Here is a 19,579-nt window from a genome sequence, read left to right as displayed (position 1 = left end):
ACTGAAAAAATTCGATATTTCATTTTTTTTTTTTTTGATAAATTAAGTAAATTAATAATAACGATAATGAATTATTACTCATTTTTAACGTAATCTATGTTAAAACTTTGAATTTTTATAATTTTTACAAAATTTTATTCTTTTGCAAAATAAACTATTTATTATTTATAATAAATTATAATATTTCTAATTGAAATATTAAATGAAATATTGAATGACAAAAAAAAATGAATTAGAAAAAGAATAAAAAATAATTAAACGAAAAACAAAATACTTGGAAAAAAAACATACGTAAACGAAACATTTAAACACGTTAAACAAAATAAAAGTATGGAAAAAAAATTTTTGTTAAATATTAACGTCCAATTTTCGAAATTTCTTCCTAAAATTAAAGGAATCATTCCATCTGAAAATTGATCATATCAATTGAATTTTTCGAAAATAATTTTTATATCTATTTTTATAAATAATTCACTCACCTATAATATTTGAGCAGTAATTTTCTTTCGCGTTTTTTTTTTTGCAAATTTTAATTTAGGAATTAAATTAAATAACTTCAGTCTCTATTTCGATATCAGGTAGTCTGAAAAAAAAATTTTTTTATTAATAAACATTTTTCTTTAAATTAAATCGTCAAAGAAAAATGAGAATTGAATTTTCAAATTAAAATCATTAAATCGGCAATTTAATTTAGGTAAATTTTTTTTTTTTTGCAAAAATATTAGAAATATTCTTACTCATTTAAAGGGACAATTTCGTTTTCAAACATAGCTTCCGTAATGTCATCAATAATCATTTCCTCTTCATTAGCTTCAAGAACAAAAATTTCTTGATCCACTGTTGGATTTTGTTGAGCGAACCTTTAAAAATATTTCAAGTTTTTAAATTCATTAATTAATTAACAATATAAATTAACAAAAAAAATTCAATTGTACAAAAATTTCAATTTAATAAAAATAAAAATTTAATTTAGAAAATTAATTATATTATTATTATTTTCTAAAAAAAAAAAATCTGACAATTCAATTTTAGAATTTTTATTTAAAATTTTTTTAAATAATTGAATTTTTAAAGAAATATTAAAATTATTAAAAATAATTTAAAACTGGAAGAGTTATAATTGAAATTAAAATAATTAAAAATTAATTGAAATTCTTTTGAAATTAATTAAATTTCAAAAGATTTATTTTAGTTAAAAATTTGTGGAATTAAAAAATTAAATTTTCTTCCTAAACTTTGAAAATATTGAAAAAAAAATCTGAAAAGTAATTAATTATTATTATAAAAAAATAAACTAAATACCTGCTGAGAGTCTGAGTTGCAGGCAATGGTAAAACATTGTTCAATTTCAAAAATTTATACACAGTCGGCGATTTTCTGTGTAACGTCAAACAAAATGAAATCCATATTTTCGAATATCTTCTTCCACGTGGCGCTTGTTTTGTTGATGCCAACATTTCCATTGCAACTAATTTTTGATTTGCATCAAGATTACTTGCCATTAACATTTGATCCAATGTTTTTTGACAACGTAAAAATTCTTCACGTTCACGTATACGTAATTCTTTTAACAATTTAATTCTCACCAATGATCTTGCTCTTCCACGACGAAGTGTTTTAATTTCACGTCTCATTTCATCTAATTTCTTCTTTTGTTTACCCGTTAAACAAAGACGAAGACGCGTTAGCGTTGAACTTTTTTCCATTCGCGCTATTTTTTGTGTAACTGTTTTTCGCGATTTTCGACAATAATCACAACAACTACTACGCGATATTGATGGTATATAAAATGTACATTCTAAACTACGTACAACATTTTCCTTATCAACACGAACAAATGAAAAATCTTTTGTTTTATCATATTGTATTTTTAATCCAGCGCAAATACGCCATGAATGAATGACTTTTAATAAAAATTCAAGATCATCAATACTGACAATTTTAATGTCTTTTATTTCGGTATTTTCATTTTTTAATTTTTCACGTGTTATGAAAATTGTTGTCTGTAAATTTTTATCAAGCATCACTTGTTTTGAGCAGCGTGGTTCAATAATTCCATTTTCCATTTTTGTTACAAATTGATTGAAGACAATAAATTTTTCACCATTATGCATGAGATTTTGTCGTGTCCAAACTGATGGTAATGCAACACTTTTCTCATTACTGTGAATAATGTCAAATAAAGAAATTTCTTTGTTGGATTTATTTATTTTTAATTTCGATTCAGCTGCTAAATGATAGTATGCTTCAAAATGTTCAATTTCTTCGAAATCTTGAAAAATATCCTCGACATTACTTTCGTTATCGTTTATCGGTTCTTTTTTAATAATTTCAGTATCTGAAATTGTTGCTTCTGAATTATCATTCTCATCATCATCATCATCAGTTTCTTCAAGTGGATTATCTCCTAAACGTTTAGTTGGCACTGCTCCTTCTTTTAATTTTGGCATTTTGAAATCGGCACTCTACAATATTATTGGTAATTTATTTTTATATAAAAAATGTTTAAAAACAAAATTCAATAAAAAATTTATATTTTTAATTCGCGAAATTCAAAACAGAATCAATACTTTTACTAAAAAGAAAATTTCAAAATATAAAATAATTTACGTACCACTCCTAGGATCATGCCATTTGGTCCCCTTAATATTTTTCTCCATCGTAAATCATTTTTGGAAAAATGTCTATCACAAACTGATTGTCCAGGTTTAATTGTAGTTTTATTTCCTGAAAGTGCTATTTTCCATAATTCTAGACCTACTTTGGGAACATTAAAAAAATATGTCTTATTTTTTGGATCTGTTTCTAATATTCCACTCTTTTCTTTAGTTTTTTGCTTATAAAAACTAGATGTACATCCTGTGACAATGCATTTTCCGTGACCCATTTTTGTTTTAACACCTAAGACTATTTTTTCACTCAATATTCCTTCACTTATTCACTAAACCTTCTACGCCTGTAAATGACAAAAATTTTAAACAAGTTCGTTTTATTAATAATATTATTAATAATTTTCTTAAACTGAAACTAAAATAAAAACTAATTTAAATTTTACTTTAATAAAAAAAAGTAATTCTTTTTTTTGTTAAATAAAAAATTGTAATTAAAATTTAAAAACTAAATTCGCCGTTTTTCATTTCTTAAAATTCATTGACAAAATAAAATAATTTTTTAGAATTAAAAAATAATTAAGATTAATTTAATTGCAAAAGAAATAATATTTCTTTCTATAAAAAAACAAAATATTTAAAAAATGAAACCTAACCTAAAAATTAATCGGTATTTATACTTTTCATTGGTCTGATTAATATAACCATAATGTAAATATAATCAGTTATGAAATAAAATGACATGGAATATAAATAATAGCGATAAATTACAATAAACAATTTACCTGTCTAATTTAAAAAAGCACTAATTTCAAAACACGCAAATATTAAGCAAAACAGACAATTGACAAACAGTGTTGCCAACATAAAAATATGATGGGCTGGTAAAAATTAATCGCGAAATCTACATTACCGATCGATGATATCTCAGCTAACCACCAGCTAACCAATCACAAAATTTTACAGTTGGTACAATGTAATTTACCAGAACCAATCAAATTGATCCGTAGATCAAATTTACTTTTAGCGGGAATTTTTAAAATTTTCAATATTTTCAATATTTTACTATATTCCATAAAATAATTGCAGAAATTATAATAGATATACAAATTATAATAACGAATATTATATTACTTGTAATGAAAATAATATATATTTTTAATAATGAGTACTATAATAAAGTATTATAATTAAAATTTATAATATATTAAGAATAATAGAAAATAAAGTAATTAAATCTTAAAAAACATAATAATTTAATTTAGAGATTTCTTAATTTATATAATAAAAATAGGAATTGTAAATATTTGTAACAGTACACAATGGAGAAAAATAGAAAAATCTAGGTGAAAAAAAAAATAAAAAAAACTAAAATAATTAAAATGGGACAGAAATAAATAATTATTAATTTGAAAAAATTTGGATTTGTATATTTTTACAATAATTTAAAGTAATTATTACTCAAAAATTTGATAAATAGATGAATAATGCGGGAAATTGGAGAAAAAAAATTTAAAAAAGGGTAGAGGGGGCACCCGGGTTTGAACCGGGGACCTCTCGATCTGCAGTCGAATGCTCTACCACTGAGCTATACCCCCATTTGAGACTCAATTTTTCTAAGACTCTACTATAGCTTTCCTTCACTTTTAAAATTAATTAGCATAATTCCAAAAAGAACTATTTCAATATAATCGCTAATATACATATACAAAATTCTCATAAAAAATACAATTTTTAAAACATAACAATTTTAAATAAAAAATAATTAAACTAATACACCTATTTTGCAAAAAAGTCGAATTTCAAATTTTTTTTAAACAATAATTTTATCTAAATGTATTAAAAATTTATTTCATTTCAAATCTAAAATTTTTTAAATTCTATAAAAATAAAGGCGTTAATAATTTAAAATTAATATCATGGCGGGAAAATTTAAAATTTCAAAAAAGTGAAATTTTTTTTTTTAGTTTTTAATTATAAGAATAATTAATATAGATTCAAATTAAAAAAAAAAAAGACGAGAATATAAAAATGGTTCAATATAAAGTACGCCCCTGAGGTGGTTGATGGTTTCCAAGCAACCCTTACAACTTACATATATTAACTGGTCTAGTCGAGGGATGTTGTCATCATCAGTGCGCGTTTCACCCTCGTGAGGAGTGTTTCATAAATTTCTCTTTATGAATCAAACCTCGTGGCTAAACATTTTTAATTTAATATCAAATTTCAAAATGAATAAAAAAACAAAATTCAATTCTCGCCTCACCGAATCCAATCAAAATGATATTTCCTAGGGCTGCGCCTTAAGGACATTAAAGTAAGTTTTTATTATATTATTAAAGAAATAAAAATTCATCATTTACATTAATTTAATACTAAACTATAAAAATCATTTTTAAAAATTAAAATTTTTTACATAAAAATAAAAAATTAAATTCTTTTTTTTAGAAAATAAAAAATTTTTGTCGGGTTAAAATTTTTTTTTTTTATTTTATTTTAATCGAAAATAGAATAAAAAATTTATTATCAAGACACGTGAATATAATCGTTTTAATATCACGGGAAATGGATATCGGAATTTCGATCAGATTTAATCTGGGGCTTTATTACTATTGAACAGTTTCTGATGAAATTTCATGCCAAACGCTTCTAATTAGAATGTGATATTTGTTGAAAAGTAATATCAATTTAAATTAGTAATTATAATAGTAATTTTTAATATTTTTGTTTCGAAATTTTTATGATTGTAGAGAACATAATTTTTTATCTTATGAATTGTATACAGTAAATTTTTATAGAAATTTTTTTTTTTATAATTTAAAAATATTAATATTAATGAAATAAAGAAAATAATACCTTTTCTTATACAAATAACAATTTAACCTTTTTATAACAGTTATAAAAAAAAATTTGTTTATAAATTTTTTTTCTATTCGAATTTTAAGTTGATATAACAAGAAAGGAAAATAAAAAAAATAATAAAAAATTTCTTTAAAAAACAAAGACGTTAAAAAATATAATTTTTTTTTTAAATTTATATTATTTAAATTAATATATTTAATTATAAAAATATTATTAGTATTTTAACAAATAAACTATTATTATTATTACTAATTATTATTATTAAGTATTTATTAATTATTATGATTAATAAAATATTTAATTGTAATTTTTTTTTAAAACTAAAATTGACGAAGTTTCCAAGTAAAAAAAAAATGTACAAAAATAATTAAAAAGATTAAAATTGAGAATTGAGAAAATTGAACTTATTATAACTGGGTAATAAAGATTCACGTGCGAATTAACGATTTTCAGTCATTGCTGTTACACTAACCCCGTGAAATCCTTCATTATATATAAAACGTTTACTTGAAAGAGTAAACACCTCTTAATACAGATTACCTACATTTCGTCTTAATAAGAATTAAAAAAATTTTTCCCTAACACTTATATTTTCTATATTTATAATTTTATTTTATATATAATTTTATTTATCCACATTCTATTTTACCAAAAAAAAAATTTTTTTCTCGAAAAAAATTCTGTATACAAATCAAATAAAAAAAAAAGATCTCTAAACAATCATTTCATCTAAATTAATTTAGTTAATTAATAACATATTTTCCGACTTTCAATTTTTTTCTGCGGAATTATTAATTTAATTAATGAAATTTTGTTTTATTAAAAAATAATCATTTAATTCATAAGAAAAAATTAATTTGCCAAGAATAAAAAATCATTTACTATTATTAATTATTTTGTAATGCAATGGTTCTATGAAACTTTTTAGATTCGAAGTTTTTGTAATATATGAGAATTTCATTCATGAATATTCAACTTTAGATTCTAATGAATCACAATATGCTCTACGCTTACTTATTATTACAAGTAATCGATATGCGTTAAGTTTATAATATGCAATACTGTAGAATACTATTTTTTTTTTTTTTTTTTGTTTTAAATAAAGTGCACATTACTTTTTTTCCTCGCTTTTTTTCACTAACTTTCAATATTTTTTTTTACTTCCAATTCGTACAAAAAATTATTTTATTATTTTTAATTATATTATTGAAATTAATATTATAAATAAAAATAATAAAATATTGTGTGTATAATCTCAAAAATTAATTAATAATTAAATTAAAATTCAAAGAGCCAATAAATAATATATTTATTTCTTTTTATTTTTTTATTTTTATTTAATTTAATTTTTTTTTTCGAATGTCAATATAGAACAAATGTTTACGCTATATTCTTTTTTTTTATAAATACGAGAAAATATTATTTTTTCATTTGATTCTCATTCAGAAAACATGAACTCAAAAGTTAGGGCAACTTTTATGGTAGCGTGACACCTGACGGGCAAATGCTTGAGAACTTAGATAGGCCTATTTAAGAAGCATGTGTAGGTTTTATGTACATGTGTGCAAATGCAAGTCTGTGAATACAAGATTGAGGAAACTAGAGTAACACGTCTACGAAATGAGGTGCGAGTCACAACTTTTCATTTTAGAAAAGAGAATTGGGAGGGAAAAAAAACTCTTTTTTGTTACAAAAAAAAAAAAATAAATAATACCGTCAATTCATCAATAACTGCATTGCAGAATCTTTAAATTAATATTTTCTTGAAAAAAATAAAGATTTAAAAAAAATTAAAATTAAAAAAAAAAATTTAATTTAAAAATGTTTGATTTCTATACTATTTAAAGTTTTTTTTTTATTTACAAATAATATTATTAAAATAAAATTCGTAATTTTTAATTCATAAAAAATTAAAAAGTGTTAATTTTCATTCTTCAGACTTGAATTTACATTTTGCAAAAAAAAAAAAAATCAATATTCCTTGCACTTGACAAGTTTTGACCTATCAAACATGTAAAGCTTACTAGAGACTCCGGAAGTCTTTCTCAATGTCCAATTAACTAATTATAAATAAAAAAAAATTCCCATTTTTTCCCCACTTTTCAATTAATCAATTATCCATATGAAACATAATTTTAATTTTTTTTTCAAAATGTCTTTAAGATAATTTTTGTTTGCCCAAATTTTATTTATTCCAAAAATTATCATTTTTCTAAAGAAAATTTTCTTATTACTTTATATTACAATTTTTATTCACTATTAGTTTTTCAAGTTTCAGGGTTAAAAAAAAATTGTAAAACTAATAAGAGAAAAATCTAATCTAAAAGAAAATTTACAATTTTTTTTTTAAACTAATTGTCACAGTAATATTTTTCTTTAAAATAAAATCTTTTAATCAAAAAGTGAGGCGAACAGGAAAAAAATTATTTCAAAAATTTTTTTAAAAAAAGAGATAAAAATTTCCCCCTAATATAGTTGAAGGTCGGGAAAAAATAATAATAAATAATCGACCCAAATGACGACGAGGTCATGAAGGCAGGGATTTCTCCTCTCGAGGATATAAATTCACACCAGTCAGCTGACCAAAGAAAACCCCCCAATAAATCGAAGAAAGCGACTGCCATAAATTAAAGTTAAGGAAGTGTTTATTTTTTGACACGAGACGACCTTGTCGTGAGATATGCCATTAGAATTCTTTATCGGACGCGATATTGTTGTGGCAGTCGGTTTCTATGGTGACCAAGTGACCTGGTCAATTCACCCACGTGGTTATCACTTTAGAATGCTTGCGTTTCAAAAAAAAAAAAAAAAAAAAAAAAAAAACCCGACTTTGAAGCTTGAGATTCTTTGTATTATGTTTAGTTGCTTTTCCTGTGCTCAATTAAGATTATCGCGTAATACACGCCACATTGAGACGCTTTATTCAGAAAAGGAGGTCGAGACTCACCTAATCATGCGATAATCAAACATCATCCAGTCCCTTTTTTCTTCTTTGTTTTTTTCTTTTTTTTTTTTGACCCCATTTTTTAGGTGTGACCAAAGGGGATAATGATACAACAATTCAGAGGATGGTGTCCAGGATGTCTCTCGTCGATGTTGATTTAATCAAATCATCACGGTGGCAAAGACTGGCATGGACACTAAGACTCCGTTGATTCCGCAGAAACAGCAACAGCATCATCAGGAGAAATTACGTTCAAAAAAACAGGAACGCGCAGCCGATGTGTCCTTGCCCCCATTGACACCGTTCCCAAATCATCGTCCAAGAGTGAAAACCTCATGGAATTCTAGTCCGCCCAAGTCTCATCCTTTGGGATTTCCAGATTCTCTCAAGAGAAGACCCTACAAGTAAAAAAAAAATAATCCAGATCAGAATATATGCCATTCTCTTATTTTTCTCAAAAGAAATTTTCTTTCTAAATTTCTTTTAGTTTCTTGTTTTTCTTTTCTTAATTTCAAAATATTTTTATTAAATAAACAAAATAATAGATTTTTTTTTTATATTGTCATGATGTTAAAGTAAGTTTCAAAATAAATTGAATTTCAATATATAGGAAAATATTAAGAAATATTTTATTAATTTTCGATTTTCAATATTATTGAACTACTAAAAGTTTGTTTCGATCATTTTTTTTAAATGGATCTTTAATAATTTTCTGTACCTGAGCCACTGTGTTTACTAATTATAGCGTGCTAATTTTCTTCCCTTTTGATTACTCACCGTTCCGTCATAATTCTTCAAACTCCAAAGATCTACAAAATAAAATTTTAATTATAATAATATAGAATAAATATAGAGAGAATAAAATAAGTAAATAAATAGAATTTAATTGTGAGATTAAAAATATTAAATAGATTAAAAAAAAATTTTAATATTTATTTTCTATTTATTTAAATAGAATTTAAATGTGAGATTTTTGAATTAGTAAATTGTGAGATTAAAAATATTACTAATATTCAATTTATTTCTAATTTCTAATTTAATAATTAATTAATAAATTATTAAATTTGTCATTTCCCTAATATTACGAAAATGTTATACAATTTTTTTACATTAAAGTTTTTTTTTTTTATTTATAATTCTCAGTTTCTTTGTTATTTTGACAAAAAAAAACTACTTTCTGAAATACTTAAGTATGTAATTTAATAGCTTCAACATTTACGTGTTCCCTAATATTACAGTATCATAAATAAGCAATGAATGTTAAAATTTTGCTCCAATTTCTGGAATAAGGCCTAAATAAAAAATAATATTTCAATCAATAAACTACTTAATTTCATTTAAACATAATTTAATTGCTCAAAAAATTAAAATTTTATAGAAACCACTTTTTATCATTATTTTTATTATTATATTACAATTATTTTTTATTATTAAATTATTATTATTTATTTTTATTATTATGTTTATCATAAAATTATAATTATTATTAAGCAATTATTCATTCTTTTTTTTTAAATATTATCCAAAGACAAATTATTTTAATGAAACATTTTTTAAATACTATTCAGTGTTTTTATTTATTTTTCTTTATAATTTAAAATAATTAATTCTTTTAATAGTTCAAAGTAATTTTTTTTTTTTAATTTACAAATAACTTTCTAATTTTTTTGATAATTATTTAAAACAATTAATTCTATTAATAGTTCAATGTAATTTTTTTTTTAATTTCCAAAGAACTTCTAATTTTCTTTATAATTGTTTAAAATAATTAATTTTTTTAATATAGTTCAAAAGTAATTCTTTAAAAATTAAAAAAGAACTCTTCAACAATTCTTTAATTATTTGAAAGAATTTAAGTAATTTAAACAATTTTGATAATAATTTTCTCAAAAAAAAAAAAAGATTGAAAAAAAAAATTGGAAAAAAATTCTATTAATGATTAATTATCAAATTTTTTTTGTTAATAATTTGTTTTAATAGAAAATAGTATTTTTCAAATATTAATAAATTCTATATAAAAAATACTAATAATTAAGAAAAAAAATGAAAAATTTACGAAAACTAAATAAAAAATTTCTTTTTTTCCGGAATTTTAGAGTCCTTCAAATCGGAGCAACACCTCTTATGCATGCATGTCAACAGGGGGACAGAACGCGAGTTTTGAAATTGTTAAAAGAACAAAGCGAGACAATTGGCTATCGAGATCGTACCTTAAGAAGTGCACTTCATTATTGCATGGATGCCGGAACTGGTGGTGCCGTCGCATCGGCGGCACCTGAATTGGTTAATCATCCTGACGCTGAGGGACATACACCTTTACATCTTGCAGTAATTGCCGGTGATACACAATTGGTTGCTGTTCTTTTGGCGAACGGTGCCGATGTCAATGCCAAAGATTTTGAGGGTCACAGTGTTCTTCACTGGGCAACTGGTAATTTCTAAACAAAGAAAATAATATTTTTAAAAAATATATAATATTTTTTTTTTAATATTTAAAAAAATAATAATATTTATATAAATTATATTAAATAAATATAATAATAAATATATAAATTATATTAGATAAATACCAAAATTATTCTATAAAATTAGAACAATATTACCTCTTTTTTTTCTATACTTTTTTTTTAACTCCATCGATTCCCGTGAAACTTTTATAGATAGGCAGAAAGATTTTCTCCGCTCGTTATCAGTTTCTTGATGTGAAATGAGCCTTCTCGCAAAAGTGGCAGACAATTTTTTTCTCAACTCCACAGTTTATCTGCAAAAAATAGATAAATATTAAAAAATTTCCCTACATTCTTTCTATTTTTGAATATAAAAATTTTCTATAAAATAATTTTCTCTTCTTTATTTTTGACCCTCTCAAAGTAAAAAATCAATTTTAAATACAAAATAAAGCAATTAATTTTTATTGGTTAATTAAAAAAATTAATTTATTGTTCTTCACATTTTCTTTTCAAAAAGAATTTTCTTCGCCGTTTCGTAGAAAAATTACCAATTCTTTTGGAAATTCTAATATCAAGGTCAGATATTTTGTCCGATCTATTTAAAGAAATCCATTAAAAAAAAGGCAATAGGAAAATAAAATATGATATTGACCTATTTTTCGTTCCCTCTTATCAGGGAAGAAAAATCACTCTTAAAGATGATTGTAATATGCCGAAGGACGAAAGAAATATATATTGTCATGAATTTCAAAACAAGTTTAAAATACTTATGGACAAATTTAATCTCTCTTTTAAGATCTAAAACAGGAAGGAGGTTTGATACTATATGTATATAGTACACAACTTACACAGGATGGAAAACTGGCCAACTAAGGTCAGTGGGTCAGTCGTAAGTGATGTAATTCCAGAGAGACTTTATCGCTCACGCAATTGGATACTGTCCAGATTTTCCTTATGATTGACCAACAAGCGTCCTGTTTGACCACCGAAAATCAGATAGATTTAGATTCACATAAATTTCATTCTCAAATTAATTCATTTTTTCAACTGCTATATTTGAAAAAGATAATCTAAATTATTCTTTTTTTTCACATGAATTGCAAATTATTTTTTTTTTTTTTGATAAATTTAATTCGTTGACTGAATTTATTAAATTATTTTTAATTTAATTAATTACTAATTAAATTATAAATTATTAAATTAATTTTATTAATAACAAATTATTTTTTTTTGTTTATATATTGGATTTATTTATTTATTTTACTTTATTAATTTGTTAAATTATTTTACTTATTAAATTTAAATAAGTGTAATTAATTAATTTAATTTTAGTTTGTGGAGAAGCAGAATGTGTGAGATTAGTCCTGGCAGCTGGAGCGAGACCATCAACTCCTGATTTAAGAGGAGGATCGCCTCTTCACTATGCTGCCCAGTGTTGTGGAGCAGCAGTAACTGCTGAACTCTCAGTTCCAAAAAAAGTTGGCCTCAAGGTATTTTTATAAAATATAAATCAATTTTAATGCAATGCAAATTATTTTTTCATTATTACTGTTGCCACATACAAAAATTTGATTCAAAACAAAAAAATTATTTTATTTAATTTTGAAAAATTTATAAATTAACAAGAAGAATTTTGTCGAATCAATAAAAAACAACGATTGAATCCACCAAAGATTAAATAGATCAATCAATAATTGATATTGAATTTATTTTTATTTTTAAATTAATTAATTACTTTTATTTAATTTTATTTTTAATTTTAAATTAATTACTTTTATCGTATTATTTGGCAAATTTTATTTATTTCTACTATTTTTGTATATTATTTTTATAATTTTCGAATAAAAATAATAATAAAAAAATTAATCAATTGAATCAAATTGTTTTCGGTTTTTAAAAAGAAGGACATTTTTTTTCAGGTACTTCAAACTCTTTTGGAATTTGGATCAGACGTGAATGCAAAGGACGAGGATGGAAGACAACCAATTTTATGGGCAGCAAGTGCCGGTAGCGTCGAAGCAGTTCTCGCCTTAACAAGGTAATTAAATAATTTTATATTATAATTATATAATAATAATTATTATTATTTAATTAATATAAATAAACCAACTTTTATCAATTTGGTGTCTTTTTAAAAATATTTTCCCCTCATTTATATGAAAAATGAAAATATTTTATTAACACTAAAATGAATTTCTTATCTTTTCTCTTTTGACGAAAATATTAAATTTTTTACGATCACTTTGTGAAAATCACGTGAATATATCTTTAAAAGTTGCTCTATTATACTCATGAGTAGATTGTTTAAGGACATCCGAAAGAAATAATTTTCATGGTAGGGAAAATTTACATTCAAAAGATTAGGTTGAACGTTAATGACTACTGACCGCATTTTAGAGCCGGTGGTTCAGCCGCTGCGGGCGCCTCTGATAAGGATGGATTGACGGCTCTGCATTGCGCCGCCTCTCGAGGTCACGCCAGGTGCGTGGAGGCACTTGTGAATTTGTGTGGTTCACAACCAGATCACGTCGATGATAATGGCTGTTCGGCGCTTCATTATGCTGCGACACTAGGTCACGCGGATGCCACTGCTTTGCTTTTGAGATTAGGCGCTGACCCAAACAGACAGGATCGAAAAGGCAGAACGTATGTCTAAAAATAAAAAAAATACAATTAGCATTCTATTTCAAATTCAAATAATTAGTACATTTTTTTTTTAAATAATTTTTTCAGGCCAGCTTTGTGTGCGGCAGCAAAGGGACAATTGGAAACATTGAAAATTTTATCAGTTCATGGCGGTTCTCTACATGCGAGAACAATAAGAGGTACGGGAATTGCTCACGAAGCTGTCGCGTCAGGTTGTGTTGAATTGGTTAAATGGTTAGGAAAAAGGCGCAAAACACTACTCGATACTGTAACTCAAGATGGAAAAACTCCACTTCATGTAGCGGCACTTCATGGTCATTTGGACGTTTGTAAAGTACTTTTGGATAATGGAGTGAAAATCAATGTTATACTAAAAACAAGTAAAGGCAGTTTAATGACAGCATTGGATGCGGCTCTCTATCGTGGAAATCGAGATTGTGCTAAATTAATTCAAATGCACGGTGGTTCGACAGCTCAACATTTAAGAGCACACAAAACTGCACCTTCCAAAGGTTCGATTTAAAATTGCTTTCAATTCTTTTACATTTAAAAAAAAAAAAAACAATTTTTTTCAAAGAAATTTAATTTAAATTTTCAGTCTTCGCTGCAAAATTAAGAGTCAAATGTCCAGATTCAAGTACAGAAAGTGACAGTAGCCCTCGAAGAAAATCTCATCGTCATCGTGATCAGGATCTTTATTACGAGGAACGTTGGATCGAGCGAAGAACACGACGAAGAAAAGGAAATTCACGAAAACTCTCACGTCAGGATAGTCGTAGTTTCAGCGAAGAGGAACTTCGACATTCAAAAACGCAATTCAATAAAAAAGAACAACAAAGACGAGCGCTAAGCGAATCGGCCAGATACAATGAAACTGAAACAGATGACGAATCATCATCAAAAAAATATAGACGCCATAGGAAAAATAAACACGAATACAGTGAATCGTGGACTGAATCTGAAACAGATGTAGAAATTTTATCGAAAAATAAAGAAAATATTACATCAAAAAATGATCAAGAAGAAATATCAACAATTAGTGATGATAGTCTTGAAGTTGTAATTGTTAAATCAATGGAAAAAAAATCGGAAAAATTAGTTTCAGGACGAAAATCAAAAACACCAAAAGAAAGTTATGAGGATAAGAAAATTATTAAATCATCGCGGAAAAGTTGTAAGAAACATCATAAAACAAAAGATGAATCCGAAAGAAAAAAGAAATCTGTCGAAATCGATGAGACGAGTGTAAAAAAAACAAAAGACAAATTTCAAGAAGAAAAAGACGTAACTGATTCAACAAGTCATGAAACAGTGGAAACAGTCACTGTAACTGCAATGGTACACAAAGATCAAGCACCAGATACTCCAAAATTAAAAGAAGAAAAAGAAGATACAATAATTGAAACTAAAAGCAACGAAAAAATAAACAAAGTTGATCAAATTCTCCAAGAAGCGGATAAAATGCAAAAAGAATTGTTACAAAAAATGGAAAACAAAATCGAAAATTCAGAAAAAAAAACTGTTGAAAAAATAGATAAAAATGAATCACAAGAATTGAGTCAACAAACTTCTACCTCGGAAACAGTGTCGGAAAAATCTCCACGTATTGAAAACACTTCTGAAGATAAATCTGAATCCACCACCAAGGATCAAGTTCCAATTGAAAAAGATCAAATTGACAAAACTGAATCAATTCAAGAATCGGAAACAATAAATCAAGAGTCAAAAATAAACGAAACCGTTGGAGAAATTAACGAAAATATTCCACAAAAAGAATTCGATACAGAAACAAAATTAAAAACCGAAATTGAAGAAATTAACCAGGACAAGCAAACGAAAAAACTAAAAACAAACAAAAAACAAAGTACAAAACAAGAAAAATCTATAGAATCAAAAACAGAATTCAGTGACAAGAGAAAAAGTGCTTCAAGAAAATCGCCAGATGTAAGAAAATCTGATGACTCACCAAAAATGGATGCAGGTTCATCATCAAAAGAAGAGAATCTTCAAAATGACAAATCGTCACGAGATCAACCCGATGTTGATTCAGCACGTGGAAAATCGGATATTTCCTCGTATTCAGAATCTCCAGATTTTCCAAAAGCCAACAAAAAACGATCTGAAATCAAAAGTAAGAGATTTAAAAAAAAAATAATCACTTATACAAAATATTTAACTAATAATAAATTCAGGGTTTCTACAATTTTTTTTTCCATACAAAATTCCTTATGATTTCCACGTTCAAATTAATAGAATTTTTATAATAAAATTTTTAAATCGAAAAAATTACAATTTCGTTAAATTGAAATTCTTTCAAAGGCAAATTCGGTTAAATAAAAATTATAAATATTCCATCAAATTGGAATTTGAATTAAATATCAAATAAATAACAGTTCGACAAAATTAAAATTCAGCAAAATGCAAAATTCTGCCAAATAACTATAAAAAATTCAGTTAAAAGTAAATTTGAATAATACAAAAATTCCATGAAATTTCCATAATTCCATTATTCAAAAAATATTCCAAATAATCCATGTGAATTGTAGAAATCCTGGGAAAATACAATTTTTTTTTCACAATCCAGATGAAAAATCCCTAAAAATAGTACGTTTTATAATTCACAGACGCGGTAACAACGGGAAAAGTGAAAACGAAAGAAGAACGCAACAGGGAAAATAATAAAATTGATAATTCCGATAATCAACGTTTTATTGATGAAAGTTCGTCAAGTTCACCAAGGTCTTCCAAATTGGCAAGTCGATCAAGGCCATCGACTGCTGCAAAATCACGAAAATCGTCACCCTCAAAAAAAGAAGAAAAAAGAACAACATTTTTGAATGAAACATCAGAAGAGCAAAATTCAGAAGATCAAAGTGCAATTGTTGCTGTTATTGAAAGTCCCGAATGGGAAGAAGATGATGATGAGGAGGAGGAGGACGAAGAAATTGTCAACGAAATTAGAAATGCAATCGGTGATAATAATGATGATGATATAGAAAGAGATACCGAATTGGAAAATGATGATGGTGTTGGAATAATAAGAATTCTACCAAGTACAAGTGAAGAGGAAACACCACGAAATTTAGGAATAATAAGAAGACCTGGAACTGATACTTTACCACAGGTATTAATTTATTTTAAAATATATACAAGTTGTTATTTTCCAACTGACAAATTATCAACACCTTTCTTTGACGGGGAAAATTAATCTCAGTTCTAAATTTAGGTTAATCAAGTACTAAAATTTCAAGTCATGCAAATATAAACAATCCTTGACTCAAATCTAGCCTTTAATAAATTTCACCCATCAGTGTACTCTAAAATTAGGAGTCACTGATACCAGAAATAAATGACAATTTACCTTATATAGGTAAATTTAGAAAATGGTTCATCTATAAATAAAATAATTTTAGATAACAAATCAAAAATAAACTAAATTTTTAAATTAATTTTCTTTTTTCAATTAAATTGACATTAAGAATTTAAATGTCAATTTAAGAATGTTCATTTCTTGAAAAAATAATAAATGTTTCTAATATTAAAATAAATTTTTTTTTTGCATCAAGGTATCAAGGAAACCTCAAGTTCGATTAACAAGATCTCAAAGTCCTCATGAAATGAGAAAAGAAAAAATTCGTCAAAAACAAAGAAAAGACAGTGGTGGACGTGACAGTGGAATAGAACCAAGTCCCAGGGTTTCGCGTATACCGCGAAGAAATTTAAAATGCTATCCAAATACAGAAAAACAACAATCAATTAATATGAATACAATAACGAGGGATGTTCAAATAAGTATTCGACGTTATTATTTAGAGAGAAAAATATTTTTTCAATTAATGGAATTAAAGAGGCTTCAAATACGACATGGAAAAACGAACGAGCATGTTTTAGTTAAAAGACAAGTAAATATTTTCTTTAAAACAATTTGAATTTTTAATTTAATAAATTAAAATATTTTAATTATAATAATTTTATTTTAAAAATAAAATCTTATAAAAATATGAATTTAATTATTTAAATTAGAAAAAAAAATAATAAAAAATTTCTAGGTCGACAGTTTTAATAAAGCGGGAATGACTGGACCAACACTTGGCGTTGTCAAATATGAAAAGCCATTAACTTTTCGGTTAGTGAAAAAATATTTTCGTTTTTTTTTTTTTAGATAATTATTATTTCCACATTGGTTTATTTTTGTTATTTTTCTGCAATTATTCGTAGCTTAAATAAAAAAAAAAAAAATTATTTGTTCTAAATAATCGGTTATTTAACTATTTTATCAAATAAATATTTATTCGAAACAAATAATTTTTATTTCATAAAATAAATATTTACTTGAAACAAATAATTTTTATTTCAATCAAATAAATATTTCTTTGAAACAAATAATTTTTATTTCAATTAAATAAATTTTATTCAAATGAAATAAAATTCTATTTGAACGAAATAAATTTTTTTCCATTGTATTCGCTTTAACTTTTCTTGAATTTTACGTCATTTAACGAAATTCTATTTTTTTTATTTAAGGGACTTTGAATCTTTTCTTTACGAGCAACTTCGACGTCTTCAAAAAAGACCAGCGACTTCTGATTGGTGCACAGAAGCAAAGCAATGCACTCAAAAAACTCATCGATGTCATCATGCCACCAGTGCCTATACATCAGTTCCAATTTACACTTATCGTAAGTTAATTTATTTCAATCCTAAACTGGAAATTGCTTCTTTCAAAAAGACGAAATTAAAAGAAAATTAATTCCAAATTTAATAATTTTGTACCCTCGATGATTTTTTTTTCTATAATTATTTTCAATTAATTATTAATTTAATTATTTTTAAATAATAAAATTGCTAATAATTATTTAATACGAAATGAAAAACTAATAAAAAATTATTATAGTGAACAATTAAAAACTCACCAATATTTTGGAGCAGCAATTTCATTACGATATAGAATTCTTGTTGTAAAAATAATAGAAAAACAGCAGGGATTCTGCTTCCGTTTAGAGTTAGAGGCATTTTGAATTTTTGAAAAGAATCAGTTTCCATAGTTTGATCCTAGATAATAATTGCAGTATGTGGAGGCGTCCCAGAACGAGGGACGAGTCTTCTTCCGAAGATTGAGAGTCGGGGAAAGGGGCAAATGACGGTAAACAGCCAAACTACGAAAAAAGAAAGAAAAATTAGTAGTAGAAAATACATTTTTTCATTATTTGATTATTAGGTTTTTTTTTTAATATCAGGTTATTTTCAATTCAAAAACCGCTTATCATCCATTATTCATGACAATGTGACAACAATTATTTTATATAATTAAATTAATTAACTAAACAACTAAAATGAATAATTATTCATTTGATCGTTAATCCATCGTTTTAAATTCTGATTTCAATTTGTTTTTCATATTCTAGAAAAGTAATAAAACTAAAATTGAGATTTTGAATTTAAAAATCAAAATTTATTAAAAATTGATTCAATTTTGAATTGTCATAAAGGTGGAGGTGTCGCACGGAGAAGAAAAACAGGTGATTGCTCTTCCGGCAGAGAGACTGGATCGCACTAAGAGATATTTTGTTACATTTACGGTCAGGGGTGAGACATTAGAAACAGAGAAGCCTAAGCTGCCCAACAGCGCACAAAGAAACACGAAAAGTGTCTAAAAAAAAAAAAAAAAAATAATTATGCCTTGTAAACGAAAAATTCCTCGTAAATATAAATATATATTTAAAAAAAAAATTAATTATTTAAAAAATAAATAAAACTATATTGTTCATATTTAAAGAAGCTCATAAATAGCTTTGTTTAAAAAAGAGAATATTAAAAAGAATAACAATTTGTTAAATAACAGTCTATTTATTTAGTTCCATTTTTTTAAATACTCGTATCTAGTTCTATTTTTCCTAATATTTTAATTTAAAAAAAAAATATTTTAATTAAAAAAAAATTTCCAAAATTTTTGATCAACTTCGGTAAGTTAATTGAAAAAAAAAAACAATTTAAATATTTTTGTTGAAAACATATATATTTTCCGCGTGACTCTTTCTTTTCTTTAAAAAAAGAAAAAAATAAATAAA

General features: G+C 25.0%; 2 protein-coding genes, 1 long non-coding RNA gene and 1 other non-coding gene across 9 annotated transcripts; 1 reads left to right on the top strand and 3 right to left on the bottom strand.

Annotated features, from left to right (window-relative positions):
- Positions 1–264: 264 nt before the first annotated feature.
- LOC127285281 (uncharacterized) lies at positions 265–8,564 on the bottom strand. 2 transcript variants are annotated; one of them, XM_051311212.1, is made up of 6 exons: positions 8,419–8,564; positions 2,615–2,956; positions 1,303–2,465; positions 738–860; positions 480–583; positions 265–406 (listed from the first exon to the last, which is right to left on the bottom strand). In XM_051311212.1, exons 2-5 carry the CDS (start codon positions 2,885–2,887, stop codon positions 547–549), a joined length of 1,596 nt encoding a protein of 531 aa, XP_051167169.1. In that variant the 5' UTR covers positions 2,888–2,956; positions 8,419–8,564; the 3' UTR covers positions 265–406; positions 480–546. The 2 variants fall into 2 exon arrangements, with proteins under 2 accessions (XP_051167169.1, XP_051167170.1); XM_051311213.1 differs by lacking the exon at positions 8,419–8,564 and adding an exon at positions 3,395–3,472.
- Trnac-gca (transfer RNA cysteine (anticodon GCA)) lies at positions 4,136–4,207 on the bottom strand. The gene has a single exon. It is a non-coding gene; the product is annotated as a tRNA-Cys (tRNA).
- Positions 4,717–19,350, top strand: LOC127285277 (inversin). 5 transcript variants are annotated; one of them, XM_051311201.1, is made up of 13 exons: positions 4,717–4,926; positions 10,512–10,846; positions 12,198–12,355; positions 12,785–12,903; positions 13,263–13,511; positions 13,599–14,023; positions 14,110–15,642; positions 16,136–16,635; positions 17,078–17,413; positions 17,561–17,637; positions 18,036–18,190; positions 18,581–18,654; positions 19,001–19,350. In XM_051311201.1, exons 2-13 carry the CDS (start codon positions 10,540–10,542, stop codon positions 19,163–19,165), a joined length of 4,098 nt encoding a protein of 1,365 aa, XP_051167158.1. In that variant the 5' UTR covers positions 4,717–4,926; positions 10,512–10,539; the 3' UTR covers positions 19,166–19,350. The 5 variants fall into 5 exon arrangements, with proteins under 5 accessions (XP_051167158.1, XP_051167154.1, XP_051167155.1 ...); XM_051311197.1 differs by lacking the exon at positions 4,717–4,926 and adding an exon at positions 8,602–8,819; XM_051311198.1 differs by lacking the exons at positions 4,717–4,926; positions 18,581–18,654 and adding an exon at positions 8,602–8,819.
- Positions 8,683–13,343, bottom strand: LOC127285284 (uncharacterized). The gene is made up of 6 exons (XR_007843583.1): positions 13,253–13,343; positions 11,714–11,839; positions 11,019–11,176; positions 10,626–10,853; positions 9,193–9,224; positions 8,683–8,813 (listed from the first exon to the last, which is right to left on the bottom strand). It is a non-coding gene; the product is annotated as an uncharacterized LOC127285284 (long non-coding RNA).
- Positions 19,351–19,579: the final 229 nt, after the last annotated feature.

This window comes from Leptopilina boulardi, unplaced genomic scaffold (assembly GCF_019393585.1).
Source record: "Leptopilina boulardi isolate dan_hultmark-lab unplaced genomic scaffold, ZJU_Lbou_2.1 LbouV2_330, whole genome shotgun sequence".
Taxonomy (NCBI): Eukaryota; Metazoa; Arthropoda; class Insecta; order Hymenoptera; family Figitidae; genus Leptopilina; species Leptopilina boulardi.
This window is presented reverse-complemented; position numbering and strand designations above follow the sequence as displayed.

What these genes read in the sequence shown, in the direction of transcription:
- LOC127285277 (XM_051311197.1), top strand. Translation starts at nt 8,605, where the DNA reads ATGGACACTAAGACTCCGTTGATTCCGCAGAAACAGCAACAGCATCAT. An exon ending in CAAAAAAAGTTGGCCTCAAG is followed by an intron (nt 12,356 to 12,784) that starts GTATTTTTATAA and finishes ATTTTTTTTCAG; the next exon opens with GTACTTCAAACTCTTTTGGA. An exon ending in GGGGAAAGGGGCAAATGACG is followed by an intron (nt 18,655 to 19,000) that starts GTAAACAGCCAA and finishes ATTGTCATAAAG; the next exon opens with GTGGAGGTGTCGCACGGAGA.
- LOC127285281 (XM_051311212.1), bottom strand. Translation starts at nt 2,887, where the DNA reads ATGGGTCACGGAAAATGCATTGTCACAGGATGTACATCTAGTTTTTAT. An exon ending in ATGGCATGATCCTAGGAGTG is followed by an intron (nt 2,466 to 2,614) that starts GTACGTAAATTA and finishes ATAATATTGTAG; the next exon opens with AGTGCCGATTTCAAAATGCC. An exon ending in GAAATTGTCCCTTTAAATGA is followed by an intron (nt 584 to 737) that starts GTAAGAATATTT and finishes TTTTTTTTTCAG; the next exon opens with ACTACCTGATATCGAAATAG.